The sequence below is a fragment of the Panulirus ornatus genome, chromosome 12 (assembly GCF_036320965.1).
Source record: "Panulirus ornatus isolate Po-2019 chromosome 12, ASM3632096v1, whole genome shotgun sequence".
Classification (NCBI taxonomy): domain Eukaryota; kingdom Metazoa; phylum Arthropoda; class Malacostraca; order Decapoda; family Palinuridae; genus Panulirus; species Panulirus ornatus.
In genome coordinates this window covers 16563092-16588635 of record NC_092235.1, presented here as the reverse complement: position 1 = coordinate 16588635, position 25544 = coordinate 16563092, and the positions used below count along the sequence as shown (strand labels likewise).

Genomic DNA, 25544 nt, shown 5'->3' with positions numbered 1-25544 from the left:
TTGTTGAATGTGTTAGATGATAGAGTGACAGATACAGGTTGTTTTGGTCGAGGTGGTGTGCGAAGTGAGTGGGTCAGGGAGAATGATTTGGTAAATTGAGAAGATGTAGTGAAAGTTTTGCGGAAGATGAAAGCCAGCAAGGCGGTGGGTTTGGATGGTATTGCAATGGAACTTATTAAAAAGGGGGTGACTGTGTTGTTGACTGGTTTGTGAGGATATTCAATGTATGTATGGCTCATGGTGAAGTGCCTGAGGATTGGCGGAATGCATTCATAGTGCCATTGTACAAAGGCAAAGGGGATAAAGGTGAGTGTTCAAATTACAGAGGTATAAGTTTGTTGAGTATTCCTGGGAAATTATATAGGAGGGTATTGATCGAGAGGGTGAAGGCATGTACAGAGCATCAGATTGGGGAAGAACAGTGTGGTTTCAGAAGTGGTTGAGGATGTGTGGATCAGGTGTTTGCTTTGAAGAATGTATATGAGAAATACTTAGAAAAATAAATGGATTTGTAGGTAGCATTTATGGACCTGGAGAAGGCATATGATAGAGTTGATAGAGATGCTTTGTGGAAGGTATTAAGAGTATATGGTGTAGGAGGCAAGTTGCTAGAAGCAGTGAAAAGTTTTTATCGAGGATGTAAGGCATGTGTACGAGTAAGAAGAGAGGAAAGTGATTGGTTCTCAGTGAATGTCTGTTTGTAGCAGGGGTGCGTGGTCTCCATGGTTGTTTAATTTGTTTATGGATGGGGATGTTCGGGAGATGAATGCAAGAGTTTTGGAGAGAGGGGTAAGTATGCAGTCTGTTGTGGATGAGAGAGCTTGGGAAGTGAGTCAGTTGTTCTTTCGTTGATGATACAGCGCTGGTGGTTGATTTGGGTGAGAAACTGCAGAAACTGGTGACTGAGTTCAGTAAAGTGTGTGAAAGAAGAAAGCTGAGAGTAAATGCGAATAAGAGTAAGGTAATTAGGTACAGTAGGGTTGAGGGACAAGTCAATTGGGAGGTACATTTGAATGGAGAAAAACTGGAGGAAGTGAAGTGTTTTAGATTTCTGGGAGTGGATTTGGCAGCTGATGGAACCATGGAAGCAGAGGTGAGTCATAGGGTGGGGGAGGGGGCGAAAGTTCAGGGAGCATTGAAGAATGTGTGGAAGGTGAGAACGTTATCTCAGAAAGCAAAAATGGGTATGTTTGAAGGAATAGTGGTTCCAACAATGTTATGTGGTTGCGAGGCGTGGGCTATAGTTAGAGTTGTGCGGAGGAGGGTGGATGTGTTGGAAATGAGATGTTTGAGGACAATATGTGGTGTGAGGTGTTTTGATTGAGTATGTAATGAAAGGGTAAGAGATATGTGTGGTAATAAAAAAAGTGTGGTTAAGAGAGCAGAAGAGGGTGTTTTGAAATGGTTTAGTCTCATGGAGAGAATGAGTGAGGAAAGATTGACCAAGAGGATATATGTGTCAGAGGTGGAGGGAACAAGGAGAAGTGGGAGACCAAATTGGAGGTGGAAAGGTGGAGTGAAAAAGATTCTGAGTGATCGGGGCCTGAACAAGCAGGAGCATGAAAGGCGTGCAAGGAATAGAGTGAATTGGAATGATGTGGTATACTGGGGTCAACGTGCTGTTAATGGATTGAACCAGGGCATGTGAAGCGTCTGGGGTAAACCATGGAAAGTTCTGTGGGGCCTGGATGTGGAAACGGAGCTGTGGTTTCGGTGCATTATTACATAATAGCTAGAGACTGAGTGTGAACGAATAGGGCCTTTGTTGTCTTCCTAGTGCTACCTCGTGCACATGAGGGGGGAGGGGGTTGTTATTTCATGTGTGGTGGGGTGGCGATGGGAATGAATAAAGGCAGACAGTAGGAATTATGTACATGTGTATATATGTATATGTCTGTGTGTGTGTATATATATGTATACGTTGAGATGTATAGGTATGTATATTTGCATGTGTGGACGTGTATGTATATACATGTGTATGTGGGTGGGTTGGGCCATTTCTTTCGTCTGTTTCCTTGCGCTACCTCGCAAACGTGGGAGACAGCGACAAAGCAAAATAAAAAAAAATATTTTTCATACTATTCGCCATTTTCGCTTTAGCGAGGTAGCGCCAAGAACAGAGGACTGAGCCTTTGAGGGAATATCCTCACTTGCCCCCTACTCTCTTCTTTCTTTTGGAAAATTAAAAATGAGAGGGGGGGGGGGATTTCCAGGTCCCCTGGTCCCTCCCCTTTTAGTCACTTTCTACGACATGCATTAGCAAGGTAGCACCAAGAACAGAGGACTGAGCCTTTGAGGGAATATCCTCACTTGCCCCCTACTCTCTCCTTTCTTTTGGAAAATTGAAAATGAGAGGGGAGGATTTCCAGCCCCCCTGGTCCCTCCCCTTTTAGTCACCTTCTACGACATGCAGGAATACATGGGAAGTATTCTATCTCTCCTATATATATGCCAGCCTAAGCCAGGTACCCATTTATCAACCACCCAACCACCCCCAAGGGGAGGATTAACATTAGTTGGGTGTGGGTTGACTGTCACACCCAGGATTTGAACCCATGTGGGCCTGACCCCGGATGAGACAGTGCTGACTCACAGTCAGTAAGACTAATTACCTTGTGTGAGAGAGAGAGAAAGAGAGAAGGAGAACATGTATTTGTGTATATGATTATTGATATTTTGTATAGGAAGGAGCTGTATGGTGTGGAGCCCCACCTCTTGATTTCACACGTCTCTCATAGGGAGCTGATTTTTCATATGTTGCCTGTATTTACTTTATCATTGCCTACCTGCTTCCCATCCATCACTCTTTTATGAAGAAATGTCTCTCTCAATCATTCTAGACAGCACACTTACCCAGTTTCGTATTTTGCTGTTTGTTATAGGATTCCAGTTGGTCATCAATCCCATTTTACAGTACCTTTCTGAAACCCTTTGGGATATTCAACTTGTTTTCAATCATCCATAAAGAACAATATCAAGGGCTTACTGATAATATTAGAATAGAAATTACATCCACTCATCTCTTGATTCTTTCTTACCATTTCTCACTGAAAAAAACTTTGTGTATGTGTCTGTGTCATTTTTTATAAGTAAAATAAAGAGTGAATAAAGAAAGAATAAGTGCATGGATAAGCACATGAATAAAGTTTATATGCATTGTACAGGAAGTTTTACAGAGAAAATTTTATGGTTTATACATTGTACATTTAGTGGTGATTAGTTGAACATTACATTATGTAAATTTACATTCTTGCTGAATTGCAGTAGTATTGTGTAGATATACATATTATTCAATTGATTATGAACATCAATGATGTAAAGTTGATTACTTGTTGAGCTGCAATAAAGCTGTGGTAACATACATAATGTATATAATGGTGAACATTAAGTAATGAATATATTCATGGTTGCATACAGTAATACAGACGTTGACATACTCATAACTATGAGAAAAGTAATCTGTTTGCTTGCTTACCTATGTTCATGGATTGTTTATAACATTTACAGTACAGGTTGTACCTCTCTAATCTGGTTCTCTTTGGTCTGGCAACTCCTATGGTCTGACATGTTTTGAATCTGCCGCTGTTAGTTATTAGGGCAGTGCTATTAGCAGCACTAAGGTGCTAAAATCTGTTTACACTGCAGCCAAGGTAATTAACAGTCCTGTTGATTTCTTATATTCACCTGTATTAAATTTAGCCCTTCAGGATGTTGTCCAAGGGACCAGGAGACACATAAGGTGGTGCTGGTGTTAATAAGTGTAAGCTTAAATCATTATCTATGCTTAAAAAGGTGGAGTTACTGAAAAAAGTTAGATGATTAACTAATTAGACTTTGCATGGTTACTGTGAGATCGGATCATGAACTATGTATGACTTAAGGGTCAATTTCTGTTTTCTGGCATTTTCTGTGATCCAGCTGTGGCCAGGTCCCAAGGTTGCCAAATTAAAGAGGTACAAGCTGTAGTAGGTATAGGACAATTCTGGTTTCTGTATGAGTACTGGTTGATACAAAATGATCATTATGGAGGATATCGATCAGTTGAGATTAGTCTTGGTGTTTATGCTAGGCGATTGCCCCTCTGACCTTCGAGGAACTTTAAAGATCAGAGGACCAGAGAATATGTCATTGTCATGTTGTTTGCGCGGAGGCAACCACACCTGTGACATAGGTTTTTAAATTGAGTGTCACTGACTGAGTTACTGGTTCTCTGGTAAAGATATATGATATGTACATCTCTTTCACAATTAAATTCACTGAAGGTGACACTTTGTGGGAAGATGGTATTTCCAATCAGGCATAATATGTGTGAGTGTGTGTGTGTTTACAACTATCTGTATTCATAGGAAGGGAATTTTTACACTCATGTTACCTCTTCAACATTCTGTCTTAAACATGTGTATACAAACACATAATCCAGCTTACACCAGATACTTATTCATCTACCCTGTCCCAAAAGGGGAATGAACTGGCACCGGGTCGTCTTAGAGCTAATTACCCTGTTTGAGAGTCAAACCTAGGCCTGTTCGCTGGTTGGTCATATATTTAACTACTGCCTTGGAGATGCTCATAGCACAGTGTGTGTGTGTGTGTGTGCACGTGTGTGTTTTCCATCAGATTTTTTTGTCTCTCTCTCTCTCTCTCTCTCTCTCTCTCTCTCTCTCTCTCTCTCTCTCTCTCTCTCTCTCTCCCCCCTTCAACTAGCTATATCTGTTCCTCCACCTCCTTGTTCCTGCAGCTAAATTTCTTCAATATTTTCTGACTCATCTCTTGCGAAGTGTTTTGTTGTGTCATCTACTTGATCTGCTTCTCCCTTTTTAAAACATCTGTTCAATGTCAACATTGTCAAATCAATTTTAGAAACTTAAAGGTTGTAATCATGTCTCCCTTTCTCCATCTCTCTTCCAGCGTGGGCAAGTCTATGGCCGCTATCCTCTCCCTGTAGTTCAGCTCCCTTACTTCAGGTACAATCTTTGTTGCCTGCTGTTGGACTTTCTTTACTGTATGTGTATGTTTCTAAACATGAGGTGATCAAACTGGTGATGCATACTCTACTGTGGGTTTAATATGTAAAATGAATATATATTTTTGACATATTCCTCCTTATATCTAAAGGCAGTATTAATGTTAACCAGTATATATTTAATTTTCTTAACATCTCTTAAATTGATTTTTGGTGACAAGTTGGGTATAAAGTAAATCCCTAAGTCCCCCCTTCACTTGCAGAGTCCTGTGATTTTCTCCAAGCCTAATGATAAATCATAACCTGGGCTCATTACTTTACTGTCATGATCTCTACATTTGGTGGAACTGTATTTCATAAACCATTTATGCAACTAAAGCTGAAGTCTGTTTAGGTGTCTTTGTAAATTTTCACCATATTGAAAACTCCTTATCTTCTTTTTGATATCATTTGCAAATATATTCAGATACGATCTGAGTCCCTCTAGTAATTTCTGTAGTTTACTTAGATAATGAATAGCAGTAATCCCAAGGCTGAACCCCTCTTGACATTGTTGGGTTTTTAAATTAAGTTTGAAAATGCATCTGACTGTTGTGTCCTCTGTTTCCTTGAATTTTCTTTTTCCAATCTCTTGTGTGAAACAGTGATGGATGCCTTTGGCAATTCAAGAAACTACAAGTCTGGATGCCCATATTTACCTCGATTAATGATTAATCCATCATAGAAGTCTTTAAGATGTGTTATGCATGACCTCTTCCTTATCAGCACATGCTGCATTTCACTTAGGTACTTTGTTAAGTTATTCACTTTCCATCTAATAAATATATCTTTCCTATTATTTTATGAACCATGCATGTCACTGAGACCAAAACATATCTCGTCATGGTTTTTTCCCATTTGCTTCACTTGAAAATCAGTGACATTTGCTCATTTCCAGTCCCTTGGCACTAGTCACTCATTCATTGAGTTTCTAGACATTTATTTGGCTGTGAAGTGTGTGAGCACATTCTTCAAATACATGGAGTGAAAAGATACATCAAGGCCATGTGCCATATGTGGATGTTGATCACTCTTGATCATGATTATACCATGTCTGACAGTCTCTGTGTTCTCCATGTGTCCTTCGCAGTCCCATTTAGTTAATGTTGGTGCTCCAGAACTAGGCATCAAGCACTTTTTTGTTTTCTTTCTGCCTTCCTTTCGATTCCTTAAGTCTTATTATTTGTTTTTATGTGACTTTAATTCTGATAGATTTATTGAACAGCATAGAATTATATTAGCCATTGTGCTCTTCTTTCTTCAATTTCCATTACTCATTTCTTACTCTTTTGTTTTTTAGTGTTCTGCAGCTTCGCATTTTGTATCATATTATCTCTGGTGGTTAACTTTTCTTAGCTGTTTGGTATCGTTTGTTGTCTTTAAGTGACTCATGTATTCTGATAGATTTATTGAACAGCATAGAATTATATTAACCATTGTTCTCTTCTTTCTTCAGATTTTATTACTAATTTTTTACTGTTATATTCCTTTTTTAGTGCTGTCCTGCATCTCTGCATTCTGTATCATTTTAGTTGTAGTAGTTTACTTTTCTTTGTATCATCTGTTGAACCACATCTTCCTATCTTATCCCTTACTGTATCTCAGCTTTGGCACCCAGTTACTGACTTCTTCAACATAGACTGAGAGAGCCCCATGTAACACTGGTCCATGCACATGATTTGGGATTACTTGTCTAAGTTTACATCCCAAAAGAAGCTGTATATCTGTAATGATGCCTCCCATGAATCACTTTATGATATTCAAGTATGTGAGTCTTTTATATTACTCTCACAAAACAAATATTGGAAATCAGCATTGCTTGATTACTTTTTCCCCAGTGGGATACTATATAGGATTACTTTTTTCCCAAGTGGGATACTATATAGTTGATGTTTTGTACATACAGGATGTTCTGTTTGAAAATGAGATGTAGATGGTGTATCGGTCCTTCTGACCATTTTTCTTTAGTTAACATTCTGGAATAGAAAGTTTCTCTAGATATATAAAGATTTATGCTTATATGTTTCTTTTCTATGTGGATAAAGGTGTTCCTAGTCAGTTATCTTGTTAGCTGAAATCTCCCATCTGTAGAACTTTTCTATATGAGCAAGGCTTTTCTCATAACTTTCGTACATTATCCTGACCATCCTAATTGCACTTCTGTTGTTTTAAATTAATTTTTGGCATACGTCATCTAATTTTTTCAAAGGATTGTATGCTATTAGAATAGTTATGTGGGTTTTTGTACTGTTATTCTTTAAAAAAAACTTTACCTACCAAATCCCTCTTGACTTATCTTCTCTTTCCTTTCTTGTTTCTGTGTATCATTTAAGGAATATTATATCTGAGACTTTCTCTGGTCGGTCTTGTTTCAGCACCTTTAGTAATATCTGGTTTGATATCTGTTGTGCAGTCTTTAAATAACATTTCTCTACTGTTTGCTGCTAATCTCTTTGCATTGTTTATAATAATTGTGAACACTCTTATAAAAAATTATGGTGTATGTTATTCTTAATCTTACATTTGGGTTGTGGATGTCCTTGTCTCTGTTATTTAATGCCCTTTTCATGATTTGTGTTTTTCTTTTTGTAAAGACCAGAGTCTTCACAATATGAAGATTTCTTCATCTTTCTTAAAATTTCTAAGCATTTGTTTTTCAAGTCCATAAAAATTACAATACAGTTATCCCACTTCATTTTATTTGTAAGATTGAACATTCCTCCCATGTTCATGGCCTCTAGTATATACAGTTTCCTTTGTTTGTTCATTCCTCTCAAAATATAATGTAGTCCTCATCCAGTTATCAAAATCATTCTATACCTCCCAGTTTCCTGTTTTACTAAATTTTGAATGGTTGCTTTAATCAGATTGCAGGCAAACTTCTTGATCTTTTCTTTATTCACCTTTGATTTTTGGTTAAAGGCAACACAACTAAAGAGAAATTCTTTATTTACCTTTGATTTTTTATTAAAGAAAACACAACTAAAAACAGACTGTTAGTGAAATGCATTGTATCACATTTCTATAATGCTATGTTTCCTGTGGGTTTGGGTGGTGCCAGGAATGGATGAAGGCATGCAAGTATGAATATATATATGTGAATATGCTGATTTGTGTATATATATGTATGTGTATAGGCATTTATGTATATATATGTGTATATGAGTGGATGGGCCATTCTTCATCTGTTTCCTGGCTCTACCTCACTGACATGGAAAACAGCGATTAAGTATGATAATATATATATATATATATATATATATATATATATATATATATATATATACTTCCCTTGTATATGCATACTTCCTACATATTCCCTGCATAGTGTTGAAGGTGACTAAAGGGGATGGTAGTGTAGGACTGGAAATCCTCTGCTTCAGTGTTTACTTTTCCAAAAGATGTAACAGAGAAGGGGGCCAAGTGAAGATTGTGTCCTGTAAGGCTCATTCCTCTGTTCTTAATGCTACCTCGCTAATGCAGGAAACGGGAAATATGTATGTATGAAAAGAAGAAGTAGAAAAAATATATATGTATATATATGTATGGATTAAGGCAAGCAAATATGAATGTGTATTTATGTACATGTACAGGTACACCGCCGAATTTCCGGCAACTGATGGTTCGGCACCTCCTTTAGTCCAGACAAAATTACGTGAGGGAACTTGGAATTACCGTGGCCACCAGACTAGTTTATTGGGCAGCCACAGATGGCATTGTGTGTAGGGCGCGCTTATTTACCTTCTTTACACTGCACTTGTTGGTGGTGATATCACAATTCTGTTTGATTCTTAGCACAATCGAGTGATGGTGGAATGGTCTCATTCGCGTCGGAGTGATGGAGAGGACTTGTCAGGTAGCTTGATAATGGACTAAGCTAAGTTGTTCTATAAAGAACTTAAATTACAACATGAGCATGACTTTAGTGAAGGATGGCTTTTAAAGATTTAAGAGGCATCATGGAATTTCCATGAATAATGTGTGTGGAGAAAAGCAGTCTGCAAACCATGAAGGAGCTGCTGAGTATGTGAGTACGAATTTGTGAAACTCATGTCACGAGCACCTCGGTCCTGAGCAGTTGCATAGTGCAGACAAATACTTTAGACACATGGTGAGATGTATTATTAGTGGGTTAGAAGTGTGTTGATGAATTATTATTATGTGACCATGGTTGGTTCAGCAAAATGGTCAATCCGGCAAGGCTTTGGAACCAAGATTGCCAGATAGCCAGTGGTGTACCTGTGTATTTATATATATGTTGATATGTATGTATGTATGGGTGTTCATGTATATATATATGAGTGGATGGACCATTCTTTGTCTGTTTCCTGGTGCTACCTCACTGATGTGGGAAACGGTGATTATAATAAGCCAGTATTCCAGTTTCATGATAAGAGAAGAAGTGGACCAGGCAGTATGATACAGTGGTTAAATTGATGAAAACTACTATTGACGTTTGTGTAAATAAATTATACATTTCCCTTTTCCATAGCCAGAGGTTGAACCATTATGTGATATTCATTTTTCATTTCCAGCTAGAAGTTTCAGTTTTCTAAATTATTTCTTACATTTTTCATATATATATATATACACATATATATATATATATATATATATATATATATATATATATATATATATATATATATATATATATTATTTTTTTTTTTTCTTATTATACTTTGTCGCTGTCTCCCGCGTTTGCGAGGTAGCGCAAGGAAACAGACGAAAGAAATGGCCCAACCCACCCCCATACACATGTATATACATACGTCCACACACGCAAATATACATACCTACACAGCTTTCCATGCCTTGATTCAATCCACTGACAGCACGTCAACCCCGGTATACCACATCACTCCAATTCACTCTATTCCTTGCCCTCCTTTCACCCTCCTGCATGTTCAGGCCCCGATCACACAAAATCTTTTTCACTCCATCTTTCCACCTCCAATTTGGTCTCCCTCTTCTCCTCGTTCCCTTCACCTCCAACACATATATCCTCTTGGTCAATCTTTCCTCACTCATTCTCTCCATGTGCCCAAACCACTTCAAAACACCCTCTTCTGCTCTCTCAACCACGCTCTTTTTATTTCCACACATCTCTCTTACCCTTACGTTACTCACTCGATCAAACCACCTCACACCACACATTGTCCTCAAACATCTCATTTCCAGCACATCCATCCTCCTGCGCACAACTCTATCCATAGCCCACGCCTCGCAACCATACAACATTGTTGGAACCACTATTCCTTCAAACATACCCATTTTTGCTTTCCGAGATAATGTTCTCGACTTCCACACATTCTTCAAGGCCCCCAGAATTTTCGCCCCCTCCCCCACCCTATGATCCACTTCCGCTTCCATGGTTCCATCCGCTGCCAGATCCACTCCCAGATATCTAAAACACTTCACTTCCTCCAGTTTTTCTCCATTCAAACTCACCTCCCAATTGACTTGACCCTCAACCCTACTGTACCTAATAACCTTGCTCTTATTCAAATTTACTCTTAACTTTCTTCTTCCACACACTTATATATATATATATATATATATATATATCCCTGGGGATAGGGGATTAAGAATACTTCCCACGTATTCCCTGCGTGTCGTAGAAGGCGACTAAAAGGGGAGGGAGCGGGGGGCTGGAAATCCTCCCCTTTCGTTTTTTTTTTTTTTTTTTTTTTTTCCCAAAAGAAGGAACAGAGGGGGCCAGGTGAGGATATTCCAAAAAAGGCCCAGTCCTCTGTTCTTAACGCTACCTCGCTAACGCAGGAAATGGCAAATAGTTTAAAAGAAAAGAAATATATATATATATATATATATATATATATATATATATATATTTTTTTTTTTTTTTTTCATACTATTCGCTATTTCCCGCGATAGCGAGGTAGCGTTAAGACCAGAGGACTGGGCCTTTGAGGGAATATCCTCACCTGGACCTCTTCTCTGTTCCTTCTTTTGGAAAAAAAAAAAAAAAAAAAGCTGGTGACTGAGTTTGGTAAAGTGTGTGGAAGAAGAAAGTTAAGAGTAAATGTGAATAAGAGCAAGGTTATTAGGTACAGTAGGGTTGAGGGTCAAGTCAATTGGGAGGTGAGTTTGAATGGAGAAAAACTGGAGGAAGTGAAGTGTTTTAGATATCTGGGAGTGGATCTGGCAGCGGATGGAACCATGGAAGCGGAAGTGGATCATAGGGTGGGGGAGGGGGCGAAAATTCTGGCGGCCTTGAAGAATGTGTGGAAGTCGAGAACATTATCTCGGAAAGCAAAAATGGGTATGTTTGAAGGAATAGTGGTTCCAACAATGTTGTATGGTTGCGAGGCGTGGGCTATGGATAGAGTTGTGCGCAGGAGGATGGATGTGCTGGAAATGAGATGTTTGAGGACAATGTGTGGTTTGAGGTGGTTTGATCGAGTGAGTAACGTAAGGGTAAGAGAGATGTGTGGAAATAAAAAGAGCGTGGTTGAGAGAGCAGAAGAGGGTGTTTTGAAGTGGTTTGGGCACATGGAGAGAATGAGTGAGGAAAGATTGACCAAGAGGATATATGTGTCGGAGGTGGAGGGAACGAGGAGAAGTGGGAGACCAAATTGGAGGTGGAAAGATGGAGTGAAAAAGATTTTGTGTGATCGGGGCCTGAACATGCAGGAGGGTGAAAGGAGGGCAAGGAATAGAGTGAATTGGAGCGATGTGGTATACCGGGGTTGACGTGCTGTCAGTGGGTTGAATCAAGGCATGTGAAGCGTCTGGGGTAAATCATGGAAAGTTGTGTAGGTATGTATATTTGCGTGTGTGGACGTATGTATATACATGTGTATGGTGGGGTTGGGCCATTTCTTTCGTCTGTTTCCTTGCGCTACCTCGCAAACGCGGGAGACAGCGACAAAGTATAAAAAAAAAAAAAAAAAAAAAAAAAAAAAATATATATATATATATATATATATATATATATATATATATATATATATATATATATATATATTTTTTTTTTTTTTTCATACTATTCGCTATTTCCCGCGATAGCGAGGTAGCGTTAAGAACAGAGGACTGGGCCTTTGAGGGAATATCCTCACCTGGACCTCTTCTCTGTTCCTTCTTTTGAAAAAAAAAAAAAAAAAAAAGCTGGTGACTGAGTTTGGTAAAGTGTGTGGAAGAAGAAAGTTAAGAGTAAATGTGAATAAGAGCAAGGTTATTAGGTACAGTAGGGTTGAGGGTCAAGTCAATTGGGAGGTGAGTTTGAATGGAGAAAAACTGGAGGAAGTGAAGTGTTTTAGATATCTGGGAGTGGATCTGGCAGCGGATGGAACCATGGAAGCGGAAGTGGATCATAGGGTGGGGGAGGGGGCAAAAATTCTGGGGGCCTTGAAGAATGTGTGGAAGTCGAGAACATTATCTCGGAAAGCAAAAATGGGTATGTTTGAAGGAATAGTGGTTCCAACAATGTTGTATGGTTGCGAGGCGTGGGCTATGGATAGAGTTGTGCGCAGGAGGATGGATGTGCTGGAAATGAGATGTTTGAGGATAATGTGTGGTGTGAGGTGGTTTGATCGAGTAAGTAACGTAAGGGTAAGAGAGATGTGTGGAAATAAAAAGAGCGTGGTTGAGAGAGCAGAAGAGGGTGTTTTAAAATGGTTTGGGCACATGGAGAGAATGAGTGAGGAAAGATTGACCAAGAGGATATATGTGTCGGAGGTGGAGGGAACGAGGAGAAGAGGGAGACCAAATTGGAGGTGGAAAGATGGAGTGAAAAAGATTTTGTGTGATCGGGGCCTGAACATGCAGGAGGGTGAAAGGAGGGCAAGGAATAGAGTGAATTGGAGCGATGTGGTATACAGGGGTTGACGTGCTGTCAGTGGATTGAATCAAGGCATGTGAAGCGTCCGGGGTAAACCATGGAAAGCTGTGTAGGTATGTATATTTGTGTGTGTGGACGTGTGTATGTACATGTGTATGGGGGGGGGTTGGGCCATTTCTTTCGTCTGTTTCCCTTTCGCTACCTCGCAAACGCGGGAGACAGCGACAAAGTATAAAAAAAAAAAAAAAAAAATAAAAAAATAATATATATATATATATATATTATATATATATATATATATATATTATCTAATAATGATAAAATATTTTTCTTTTTTTTTCATACTATCTGCTATTTCCAGCGATAGCGAGGTAGCGTTAAGACAGAGGATGGGCCTTTGAGGAATATCCTCACCTGGATCACTTTCTTGGTAACCTTCTTTTGAAAAAAAAAAAAAAAAAAAAAGCTGGTGACTGAGTTTGGTAAAATGTGTGGAAGAAGAAAGTTAAGAGTAAATGTGAATAAGAGCAAGGGTTTTAGGTACAGTAGGGTTGAGGGTCAAGTCAAATTTTGGGGGGTGAGTTTGAATGGAGAAAAACTGGAGGAAGTGAAGTGTTTTTTGATATCTGGGAGTGGATCTGCAGCGGGTGGAACCATGGAAAGCGGAAGTGGGTCATAGGGGGGGGAGGGGGCAAAAATTCTGGGGGCCTTGAAGAATGTGTGGAAGTCGAGAACATTATCTCGGAAAGCAAAAATGGGTATGTTTGAAGGAATAGTGGTTCCAACAATGTTGTATGGTTGCGAGGCGTGGGCTATGGATAGAGTTGTGCGCAGGAGGATGGATGTGCTGGAAATGAGATGTTTGAGGACAATGTGTGGTTTGAGGTGGTTTGATCGAGTGAGTAACGTAAGGGTAAGAGAGATGTGTGGAAATAAAAAGAGCGTGGTTGAGAGAGCAGAAGAGGGTGTTTTGAAGTGGTTTGGGCACATGGAGAGAATGAGTGAGGAAAGATTGACCAAGAGGATATATGTGTCGGAGGTGGAGGGAACGAGGAGAAGAGGGAGACCAAATTGGAGGTGGAAAGATGGAGTGAAAAAGATTTTGTGTGATCGGGGCCTGAACGTGCAGGAGGGTGAAAGGAGGGCAAGGAATAGAGTGAATTGGAGCGATGTGGTATACCGGGGTTGACGTGCTGTCAGTGGATTGAATCAAGGCATGTGAAGCGTCTGGGGTAAATCATGGAAAGTTGTGTAGGTATGTATATTTGCGTGTGTGGACGTATGTATATACATGTGTATGGGGGGGTTGGGCCATTTCTTTCGTCTGTTTCCTTGCGCTACCTCGCAAACGCGGGAGACAGCGACAAAGTATAATAATAATAAATAATATATATATATATATATATATATATATATATATATATATTATCCCTGGGGATAGGGGAGAAAGAATACTTCCCACGCATTCCTCACGTGTCGTAGAAGGCGACTAGAGGGGACGGGAGCGGGGGACCAGAAATCCTCCCTTTCCTTGGATTTCAACTTTCTAAAATGGGAAACATATATATATATATATATATATATATATATATATATATATATATATATATTGGAAAGGATCACAATTTTGCGCGTGATCAAGATATTACTATGAGTCCACGGGGAAAAGGAATCACGATAAGTTCCCAAGTGCACTTTCATGTAATAATCACATCCTCAGGGGAGATACAAGAGAGAAATATAACAGTCAGATGATATACATCGAAGAGACGAAGCTAGGACGCCATTTGGTAAACATGTGATTGTCCAAAACAGAACAAATGGCGTCCTAGCTTCGTCTCTTCGATGTATATCAACTGGCTGTTATATTTCTCTCTTGTGTCTCCCCTGATGATATGATTATTACACGAAAGTGCACTTTTTTTAGTTTTCCAAAAGGAGGAACAGAGAAGGGGGCCGAATGAGGATATACCCTCAAAGGCCCAGTCCTCTGTTCTTAACGCAACCTCCCTAATGCGGGAAATGGCGAATAGTATGAAGGAAGGATATGTATATATTATTGTTATTATTATTATTACCTCGCTGATGCGGGAAATGGCGAGTAGTTTGAAAAAAAGAAAAGATTATTATTTTGCTTTGTCGCTGTCTCCCACGTTTGCGAGGTAGCGCAAGGAAACAGACGAAAGAAATGGCCCAACCCACCCCCATACACATGTATATACATACACGTCCACACATGCAAATATACATACCTATACATCTCAATGTACACATATATATATATACACACATAGACACATATATATATATATATATACCCATGCACACAATTCACACTGTCTGCCTTTATTCATTCCCATCGCCACCTTGCCACACATGGAATGCCATCCCCCTCCCCCCTCATGTGTGCAAGGTAGCGCTAGGAAAAGACAACAAAGGCCCCATTCGTTCACACTCAGTCTCTAGCTGTCATGCAATAATGCCCGAAACCACAGCTCCCTTTCCACATCCAGGCCCCACACAACTTTCCATGGTTTGCCCCAGATGCTTCACATGCCCTGATTCAATCCACTGACAGCATGTCAACCCCGGTATACCACATCGATCCAATTCACTCTATTCCTTGCCCGCCTTTCACCCTCCTGCATCTTCAGGCCCCGATCACTCAAAATCTTTTTCACTCCATCTTTCCACCTCCAATTTGGTCTTCCACTTCTCCTCGTTCCCTCCACCTCCGACACATATATCCTCTTGGTCAGTCTTTCCTCACTCATTCTCTCTATGTGCCCAAACCATTTCAAAACACCCTCTTCTGCTCTCTCAACCACGCTTTTTTTTATTTCCACACATCTCTCTTACCCTTACATTACTTAATCAATCAAACCACCTCACACAACACATTGTCCTCAAACATCTCATTTCCAGCACATCCACCCTCCTCCGCACAACTCTATCCATAGCCCACGCCTCGCAACCATACAACATTGTTGGAACCACTATTCCTTCAAACGTACCCATTTTTGCTTTCCGAGATAATGTTCTCGACTTCCACACATTCTTCAAGGCTCCCAGGATTTTCGCCCCCTTCCCCCACCCTATGACTCACTTCCGCTTCCATGGTTCCATCCGCTGCCAGATCCACTCCCAGATATCTAAAACACTTTACTTCCTCCAGTTTTTCTCCATTCAAACTTACCTCCCAATTGACTTGACCCTCAACCCTACTGTACCTAATAACCTTGCTTTTATTCACATTTACTCTTAACTTTCTTCTTTCACACACTTTACCAAACTCAGTCACCAGCTTCTGCAGTTTCTCACATGAATCAGCCACCAGCGCTGTATCATCAGCGAACAACAACTGACTCACTTCCCAAGCTCTCTTATCCACAACAGACTTCATACTTGCCCCTCTTTCCAAAACTCTTGCATTTACCTCCCTAACAACCCCATCCATAAACAAATTAAACAACCATGGAGACATCACACACCCCTGCTGCAAACCTACATTCACTGAGAACCAATCACTTTCCTCTCTTCCTACACGTACACATGCCTTACATCCTCGATAAAAACTTTTCACTGCTTCTAACAACTTGCCTCCCACACCATATATTCTTAAAACCTTCCACAGAGCATCTCTATCAACTCTATCATATGCCTTCTCCAGATCCATAAATGCTACATACAAATCCATTTGCTTTTCTAAGTATTTCTCACATACATTCTTCAAAGCAAACACCTGATCCACACATCCTCTACCACTTCTGAAACCACACTGCTCTTCCCCAATCTGATGCTCTGTACATGCCTTCACCCTCTCAATCAATACCCTCCCATATAATTTACCAGGAATACTCAACAAACTTATACCTCTGTAATTTGAGCACTCACTCTTATCCCCTTTGCCTTTGTACAATGGCACTATGCACGCATTCCGCCAATCCTCAGGCACCTCACCATGAGTCATACATACATTAAATAACCTTACCAACCAGTCAGCAATGCAGTCACCCCCTTTTTTAATAGATTCCACTGCAATACCATCCAAACCTGCTGCCTTGCCGGCTTTCATCTTCCGCAAAGCTTTTACTACCTCTTCTCTGTTTACCAAATCATTTTCCCTAACCCTCTCACTTTGCACACCACCCTGACCAAAACACCCTATATCTGCCACTCTATCATCAAACACATTCAACAAACCTTCAAAATACTCACTCGATCTCCTTCTCACATCACCACTACTTGTTATCACCTCCCCATTAGCGCCCTTCACTGAAGTTCCCATTTGCTCCCTTGTCTTACGCACTTTATTTACCTCCTTCCAGAACATTTTTTTTTTTTTTTTTTTTTTTTTTTTTTTTTGCCGCTGTGTCCCGCATTTGCGAGGTAGCGCAAGGAAACAGACGTGTCGTAGAAAGCGACTAGAGGGGACGGGAGCGGGGGGCCAGAAATCCTCCCCTCCTTGTATTAACTTTCTAATATGGGAAGCAGAACATCTTTTTATTCTCCCTAAAATTTAATGATACTCTCTCACCCCAACTCTCATTTGCCCTCTTTTTCACCTCTTGCACCCTTCATTTGACCTCCTGTCTCTCTCTTTTATACATCTCCCACTCAATTGCATTTTTTCCCTGCAAAAATCGTCCAAATATATTATATATATATATATATATATATATATATATATATATATATATATGGAAGCGGAAGTAGATCATAGGGTGGGGGAGTGGGCGAAAATCCTGGGAGCCTTGAAGAATGTGTGGAAGTCGAGAACATTATCTCGGAAAGCAAAAATGGGTATGTTTGAAGGAATAGTGGTTCCAACAATGTTGTATGGTTGCGAGGTGTGGGCTATGGATAGAGTTGTGCGCAGGAGGATGGATGTGCTGGAAATGAGATGTTTGAGGACAATGTGTGGTGTGAGGTGGTTTGATCGAGTAAGTAACGTAAGGGTAAGAGAGATGTGTGGAAGTAAAAAGAGCGTGGTTGAGAGAGCAGAAGAGGGTGTTTTGAAATGGTTCGGGCACATGGAGAGAATGAGTGAGGAAAGATTGACCAAGAGAATATATGTGTCGGAGGTGGAGGGAACGAGGAGAAGAGGGAGACCAAATTGGAGGTGGAAAGATGGAGTGAAAAAGATTTTGTGTGATCGGGGCCTGAACATGCAGGAGGGTGAAAGGAGGGCAAGGAATAGAGTGAATTGGAGCGATGTGGTATACTGGGGTTGACTTGCTGTCAGTGGATTGAATCAAGGCATGTGAAGCGTCTGGGGTAAACCATGGAAAGCTGTGTAGGTATGTATGTTTGCGTGTGTGGACGTATGTATATACATATGTATGGGGGTGGGTTGGGCCATTTCTTTCGTCTGTTTCCCTGCGCTACCTCGCAAACGCGGGAGACAGCGACAAAGCAAAAAAAAAAAGAAAAAAAAATATATGTATATATATATATATATATATATATATATATATTTGTGAGAGGACAAGAGCAAGGGAAGGAGTAGCACTACTCCTGAGACATGAGTGTTGAGAGTATGTGATAGAGTGTAAGAAAGTAAACTCTAGATTGGCATGGGTAAAACTGAAAGTGGATGGAGAGAGATAGGTGATTATTGGTGCATTTACACCTGGGTATGAGAAGAAAGATCATGAGAGACAAGTGTTTTGGGAGCAGCTGAGTGAGTGTGTTAGTAGTTTTGATGCATGAGACTGGGTTATAGTGATGGGTGATTTGAATGGAAAGGTGGGTATAGTGATGGGTGATTTGAATGGAAAGGTGAGTAATGTGGCAGCTGAGGGAATAATTGGTGTACATGGGGTGTAAGTGGAAATAGTGAGGAGCTTGTAGATTTATGTGCTCAAAAGGACTGGTGATTGGGAATACCTAATTTAAAAAGAGAGATACACATAAGTATACGTATGTAAGTAGAAGAGATGGCCAGAGAGCGTTATTGGATTATGTGTTAATTGACAGGCGGGTAAAAGAGAGACTTTTGGATGTTAATGTGCTGAGAGGGGCAACTGGAGGGATGTCTGATCATTGTCTCATGGAGGCGAAGGTGAAGATATATAGAGGATGTGTGGATCAGGTGTTTGCTTTGAAGAATGTATGTGAGAAATACTTAGAAAAGCAAATGGATTTTATGTAGCATTTATGGATCTGCAGAAGGCATATGATAAGAGTTGATAGAGATGCTCTGTGGAAGGTATTAAGAATATATGGTGTGGGAGGTAAGTTGTTAGAAGCAGTGAAAAGTTTTTATCGAGGATGTAAGGCATGTGTACGAGTGGGAAGAGAGGAAAGTGATCGGTTCTCAGTGAATGTTAGTTTGCAGCAGGGGTGTGTGAAATCTCCATGGTTGTTAAATTTGTTTACCAAACTCAGTCACCAGCTTCTGCAGTTTCTCACATGAATCAGCCACCAGCGCTGTATCATCAGCGAACAACAACTGACTCACTTCCCAAGCTCTCTCATCCCCAACAGACTGCATACTTGCCCCTCTTTCCAAAACTCTTGCATTCACCTCCCTAACAACCCCATCCATAAACAAATTAAACGACCATGGAGACATCACACACCCCTGCCGCAAACCTACATTCACTGAGAACCAATCACTTTCCTCTCTTCCTACACGTACACATGCCTCACATCCTCGATAAAAACTTTTCACTGCTTCTAACAACTTGCCTCCCACACCATATATTCTTAGTACCTTCCACAGAGCATCTCTATCAACTCTTATCATATGCCTTCTCCAGATCCATAAATGCTACATACAAATCCATTTGCTTTTCTAAGTATTTCTCACATACATTCTTCAAAGCAAACACCTGATCCGCACATCCTCTACCACTTCTGAAACCACACTTCTCTTCCCCAATCTGATGCTCTGTGCATGCCTTCACCCTCTCAATCAATAACCTCCCATACAATTTCCCAGGAATACTCAACAAACTTATACCTCTGTAATTTGAGCACTCACTCTTATCCCCATATATATATATATATATATATATATATATATATATATATATATATATATATATATATATATATATATATTCTTTCTTTTCTTTCAAACTATTCGCCATTTCCCGCATTAGCGAGGTAGTGTTAAGAACAGAGGCCTGGGCCTTTGAGGGAATACCCTCACCTGGCCCAATTCTCTGTTCCTTCTTTTGGAAAATTAAAAAAAATGAGAGGGGAGGATTTCCAGCCGCCCGCTCCCTCCCCTTTTAGTCGCCTTCTACGACACGCAGGGAATACGTGGGAAGTATTCTTTCTCCCCTATCCCCAGGGTAAATATATATATATATATATATATATATATATATATATATATATATATATATATATATATATATATATATATATACACACATATATATATGGTAAAGTGTATGAAAGAAGAAAGCTGAGAGTAAACGTGAATAAGGGTAAGGTTATTAGGTTCAGTAGGGTTGAGGGACAAGTCATTTGGGAGGTAAGTTTGAATGGAGTGAAACTGAGGGAAGTGAAGTGTTTTTAGATATCTGGGAGTGGATTTGGCAGCGGATGGAACCATGGAAGCGGAAGTGAGTCCCAGGGTGGGGGAGGGGGTGAAGGATCTGGAAGCGTTGAATTTGTGGAACTGTGTTGGAAATGAGATGTTTGAGGACAGTATATGGTGTGAGGTGGTTTGATCAAGTAAGTAATGAAAGGGTAAGAGAGATGTATAGTAATAAAAAGAGTGTGGTTGAGAGAACAGAAGATGGTGTATTGAAATGGTTGGACACATGGAGAGAATGAGTTAGGAAAGATTGACAAGAGGATGTATGTGTTAGAGGTGGAGGGAACAAGTAGAAGTGGAAGACCAAATTGGAGGCAGAAAGATAGAGTGAAAAAGATTTTGAGCAATTAGGGCCTGAGCATACAGGAGGGTGAAAGGCGTGCAAGGAGTAGAGTGAATTGAAACGATGTGGTACTCCGGGGTTGATGTGCTGTCACTGGATTGAACAGGGTATGTGAAGCATTTGGGGTAAACCATGGAAAGTTTTGTGGGGCTTGGATGTGGAAAGGGAGCTGTGGTTTCAGTGCATTACACATGACAGTTAGAAACTGCATGTGAAAGAATTGTCCTTTTGTCTTTTCTTAGCGATACCTCATGGTTGGAGGGGGAGATGCTATTTCATGTGTAGTGGGGTGGTGATGGAATTGAATAAGGGCAGCAAGTATATGTACATGTGTACATATGTATATGTCTGTGTGTGTATATGTTTGTATATGTTGAAATGTATCAGTATGTATATGTGTGTGTGTGGGCATGTATGTATATACATGTGTATGTGGGGGGATTGGGCCATTCTTTCGTCTCTTGCCTTGCACTACCTCGCTAACGCAGGAGACACCGACAAAGTATAATAAATGTATAAAAATGAATATACATTTATATTTATTTTTTTTATTGTATTTAATCACCGTTTCCCCGCATCAGCGAGATAGTGCCAGGAAACAGACAAAGAAAGACACTTCCACTCTAAACACACATATATACATACACACTCATACCCTTACATATGCACACATATACATGCACATGAACAGTCATACATGTATATACACATGTACATGCTCATACTTGCTTGCCTTCATCCATTCTTGATGCCACCCCACCCCCTCTCTTTTCACATGCTTTTCAGTGCACAATGGACCTTACATTAGTCACCCACCCTGTGGCTCACTGTATCTCTCATGATTCCATATTTTGCCCTGGCCATCCCAGGTATGTGAAACACTGCACTTTCTCGAATTTCTCTCCATTCAAACTCACATTGACTAACCTGTGTCTCCACTTTTAAGCCTAATATCTTTGTTTTTATTCATGTTTACTCTCAGTTTTTTGAAATTTACATTTTCATTTAGATTAGCCACTAGTGCCATGTCATCAACAAACAGAGTGACTAATCTCTCAGGACCCCTTACTCCAAACATATTGCAGATGTGCCCCTCTCTCCAAGACCCTCACATTCATCTTCCCCACCACCCCATCCATAAACAGACTAAACATTGATATTGACATCACAAACTCCCTGATGTAGACCCACTTTCACATGGAACTACTCCCCCTCCTCCCTTTCCCCTTGCATACTTGCCTTACTCCCTTGAGAAAAGCTCACTGCTTCTAGTAGCTTTCCTCCCACATCATGAATTGGTAACACCTTCCACAGAGCATTTCTATCAGCCCTGTCATATGCTTTTTCCATATCCATAAGTGCCACGTACAGATCCTTCTGTTTCTGTATTTCTCATACAAATTCTTTGGAGCAATCATCTGATTCACACATCCTTTATGTCAACTCTTTTGAAAGCACATTGCACTTCCCCAGTTTGATGCTTCGTCCATGCCAAGGAATTATTTATATTAACAAGTGCTTTCTCATAATTCATATTACTTGGATTATATCTTTTAGTTTGTATCACTGTGCTACAAAACTTCTTGAAAATTCCTGTTTTTATTACATTATGCCCTTTGTTGCTTTGATTAGGTATCCAAATCGCATATGTTTTCCACTTTTATTAGATATCATTATCATCTATAACAACTCTCTTCTGCATATACTATATTCTAATCATAGTTTTATGTTCATGGAATTTTGATTATGACCAGCAATAACATTAAGATATCTGAAACCCATGGAGAAGATTATTAGAAGTTTGGGCCTGTTTAGAAATGATATTTCCTATATTTCGTGAAATGCTGTAAATTTTGAGAAAAGTTTTTGGACTGATCTTCCTTTGGCAATACTAAACATTTTCCTGAGGAAACATAGGGATAATACTCCAACAAGGCTCAGTTTTCTGTTAAGAAATTGTATAGACGTGTGAGTAAGGATTACTGAGCAGCAGAATGATTTTTTTTTTTATTATTAATACATCAGTTTATGCTGGTTGTTAATATCACATTTTTATGTTATTAATATCTTCACTCCTTGCTCTTGTTGTTAGGAGCGTGAAAGAAGAAGGTATCATGGAGTCTTAGTAAGAGCCCTTGAGGCGAGGAAGAGATATGAAGAGAGAGAAAGAAGAAGAGAGGAGATGAAAGAAGAGAAGAGAGCTAACAGAGAAAGGTATTTGCTTTATATATTTCCTTTGTTTACATCGTTAATTTTGGCAGTTTGAATTTCCACATTTTTCAGTGTTTCAGTTTAATATCATACAACTTTGTACCACACATGCATCCTCTAAAAGTTCTGTGTAGGGTCATATTTTTCATTTTCTGCTTATAAGGTTATGCATTCTTTTGGATTCAATGCTGAAAAAGTGATGTTAAAGACAAGCATTGATTTCAATCTTAGACAGAAAATAATGCATAGACTGAATTTGTTTAGATTTAGTTTTCTCAATATCAGTAGTAGTAGATCTGTTGACCAAAATTACCAATCTAAACATTTCTGTAAGATCAAGATTAAGGCCTCATAGTGATGGGTATTTTCTATTTGCCTCCTATTGATTACCAGACATGAAGCATTTTTCTAATGAGCACTCTCTCTTTGATATATATTATATTTATTATTTTATTTATTATACTTGATCACCGTTTCCTGCACCAGTGAAGTAGTGCCAGGAAACAGACGAAGAATGACCCATCCACTCATAGGGATATATATTATTTATATTTATTTATTTATTTTGCTATGTCGCTGTCTCCCGCGTTTGTGAGGTAGCGCAAGGAAACAGAGAAAGAAATGGCCCAACCCACCCCCATATACATGTATATACATACACGTCCACACACGCAAATATACATAACTATACATCTCAATGTACACATATATATACACACACAGACATATGCAAATGGCCACAAAAGACTGTATACTTACCTCTCTCTCCAAAACTCTTGCATTCACCTCCCTCACCACCCCATCCATAAACAAAGTAAACAGCCATGGAGACGTCACGCACCCCTGCCGCAAACCGAGATTTACTGGGAACCAATCACTTTCCTCTCTTCTTTACATCCTTGGTAAAATCTTTTCACTGCTTCTAGCAACTTACCTCCCACACCATATACTCTTAATACCTTCCACAAATGCTACGTACAAATCCATCTGTTTTTCTAAGTATTTCTCACATACATTCTTCAAAGCAAACACCTGATCCAAACTGCTCTACCACTTCTGAAACCACACTGTTCTTCCCCAGTCTGATGCTCTGTACATGCCTGCCTTTACCCTCTCAGTCAATACCTTCCCGTATAATTTCCCAGGAGTACTTAACAGACTTATACCTCTGTAATTTGAACACTCACCCCTATCCCCTTTGCCTTTATACAATGGCACTATGCATGCATTCCACCAATCCTCAGGCACTTCACCATGAACCAAACATACATTAAATACCCTTACTAACCAATCAACAACACAGTCACCCCATTTTTTAATAAATTCCACTGCAATACCATCCAAACCTGCCGCCTTGCCAGCTTACATCTTCCACAAAGCTTTCACTACCCCTTCTCTGTTTACTAGACCATTCACCCTGACCAAAACACTCTATCAAACACATTCAACAAACCTTCAAATTTCTCACTGCATCTTCTCACTTCACTACTACTTGTTATTACCTCCCCATTAGTCCCCTTTACCGATGTTCCCATTTGTTCTCTTGTCTTACGCACTTTATTTACCTTCTTCCAAAACATCTTTTTATTCTCCCTAGAATTTAATGATACTCTCTAACCCTACTCTCAATTGCTCTCTTTCTCACCTCTTGCACCTTTCTCTTGACCTCCTGCCTCTTTCTTTTATACATCTGGTCATTTCCACAAATTCCCTGCCATTCTTCGTCTTTTTCCTGGTGCTACCTCGCTGACATGGGGAACAGCGATCAAGTATTTTAATGATAATGATAATAATGGATATATGGAGTAAGTTCAAAGCACTGAATGATGAACGTACAAGAGTTAAAGTTATAGACATTTTTGGTAAGGGTGATTTTTGAAAGTTTTGTGTGGAAATCTTCAGGAATAGTGAAGCATTTAACTTAAGTGGTTTGAAGGGTGTGAAATAAGGCATGCTAGATGGTGCAAATGGCCATGAAAAGGACATTGTGAAAATTTTGTTGAAAACTGAGTGTTTTTGGAATATAATTGATTTTGAATATGTGAACTAGGTTAATTAGTGAAATTTTTTTTTTCTTTTTTTTTGATGGCAGTTGTAGTTGTAGTAACGAGATTGGAAGCAAAAGACTCCTATCTCATTGATACTGGCATCACCTCTCTCCAACTATCCCTTCTCTGCAGCGATGATATTGCTTTCTTCCTCACTTGCAGTTAGTATTTTGGCCTCTGTAGCCTCTGTTGACATGAGTTGTCTGATTGTGTCCTCGCCTCCAAGGGCATGTTTAGCCCATTCCTTGTCATTCAGTGTAGAAAATAGATTAAGGATATGTTTTGGGGAAATCAGAAAGAGCATTAAAGGAGGTTGATCCAGGAGATGAGCTCATTGTGATTAGTGAAATGAATTGATGGGTGAGAAATAAGAGTAAAAGCAGTAGTTATAGGTATATAGGATCCCAAATGAGAGTGAAAATAGTGAATGGATTCTTGGAGTATGTTTTACACTGGATATAAGTGTTACAGATTCTTGTTTTCAAGATAGGGAGTTTCAGGACTGTACATGGTGTATGCATTTATAGAGAAAACAGGATTCCCAAGATTTTGATAGATATGTATCTGGTTAGTGGTATGAAAAA

General features: G+C 39.6%; 1 protein-coding gene across 33 annotated transcripts in view; it reads left to right on the top strand.

Moving 5' to 3' along the window:
- The window catches only part of tou (bromodomain adjacent to zinc finger domain 2B toutatis), a 1094933-nt gene that overhangs the window by 862120 nt on the left and 207269 nt on the right, over positions 1–25544 (top strand). For all 33 annotated transcript variants that reach the window (XM_071667361.1, XM_071667356.1, XM_071667362.1 and 30 more), the window contains one exon: positions 22794–22915. In XM_071667361.1, the coding sequence (XP_071523462.1) occupies positions 22794–22915 (122 nt within the window). The remainder of the gene's footprint in view (positions 1–22793; positions 22916–25544) is intronic.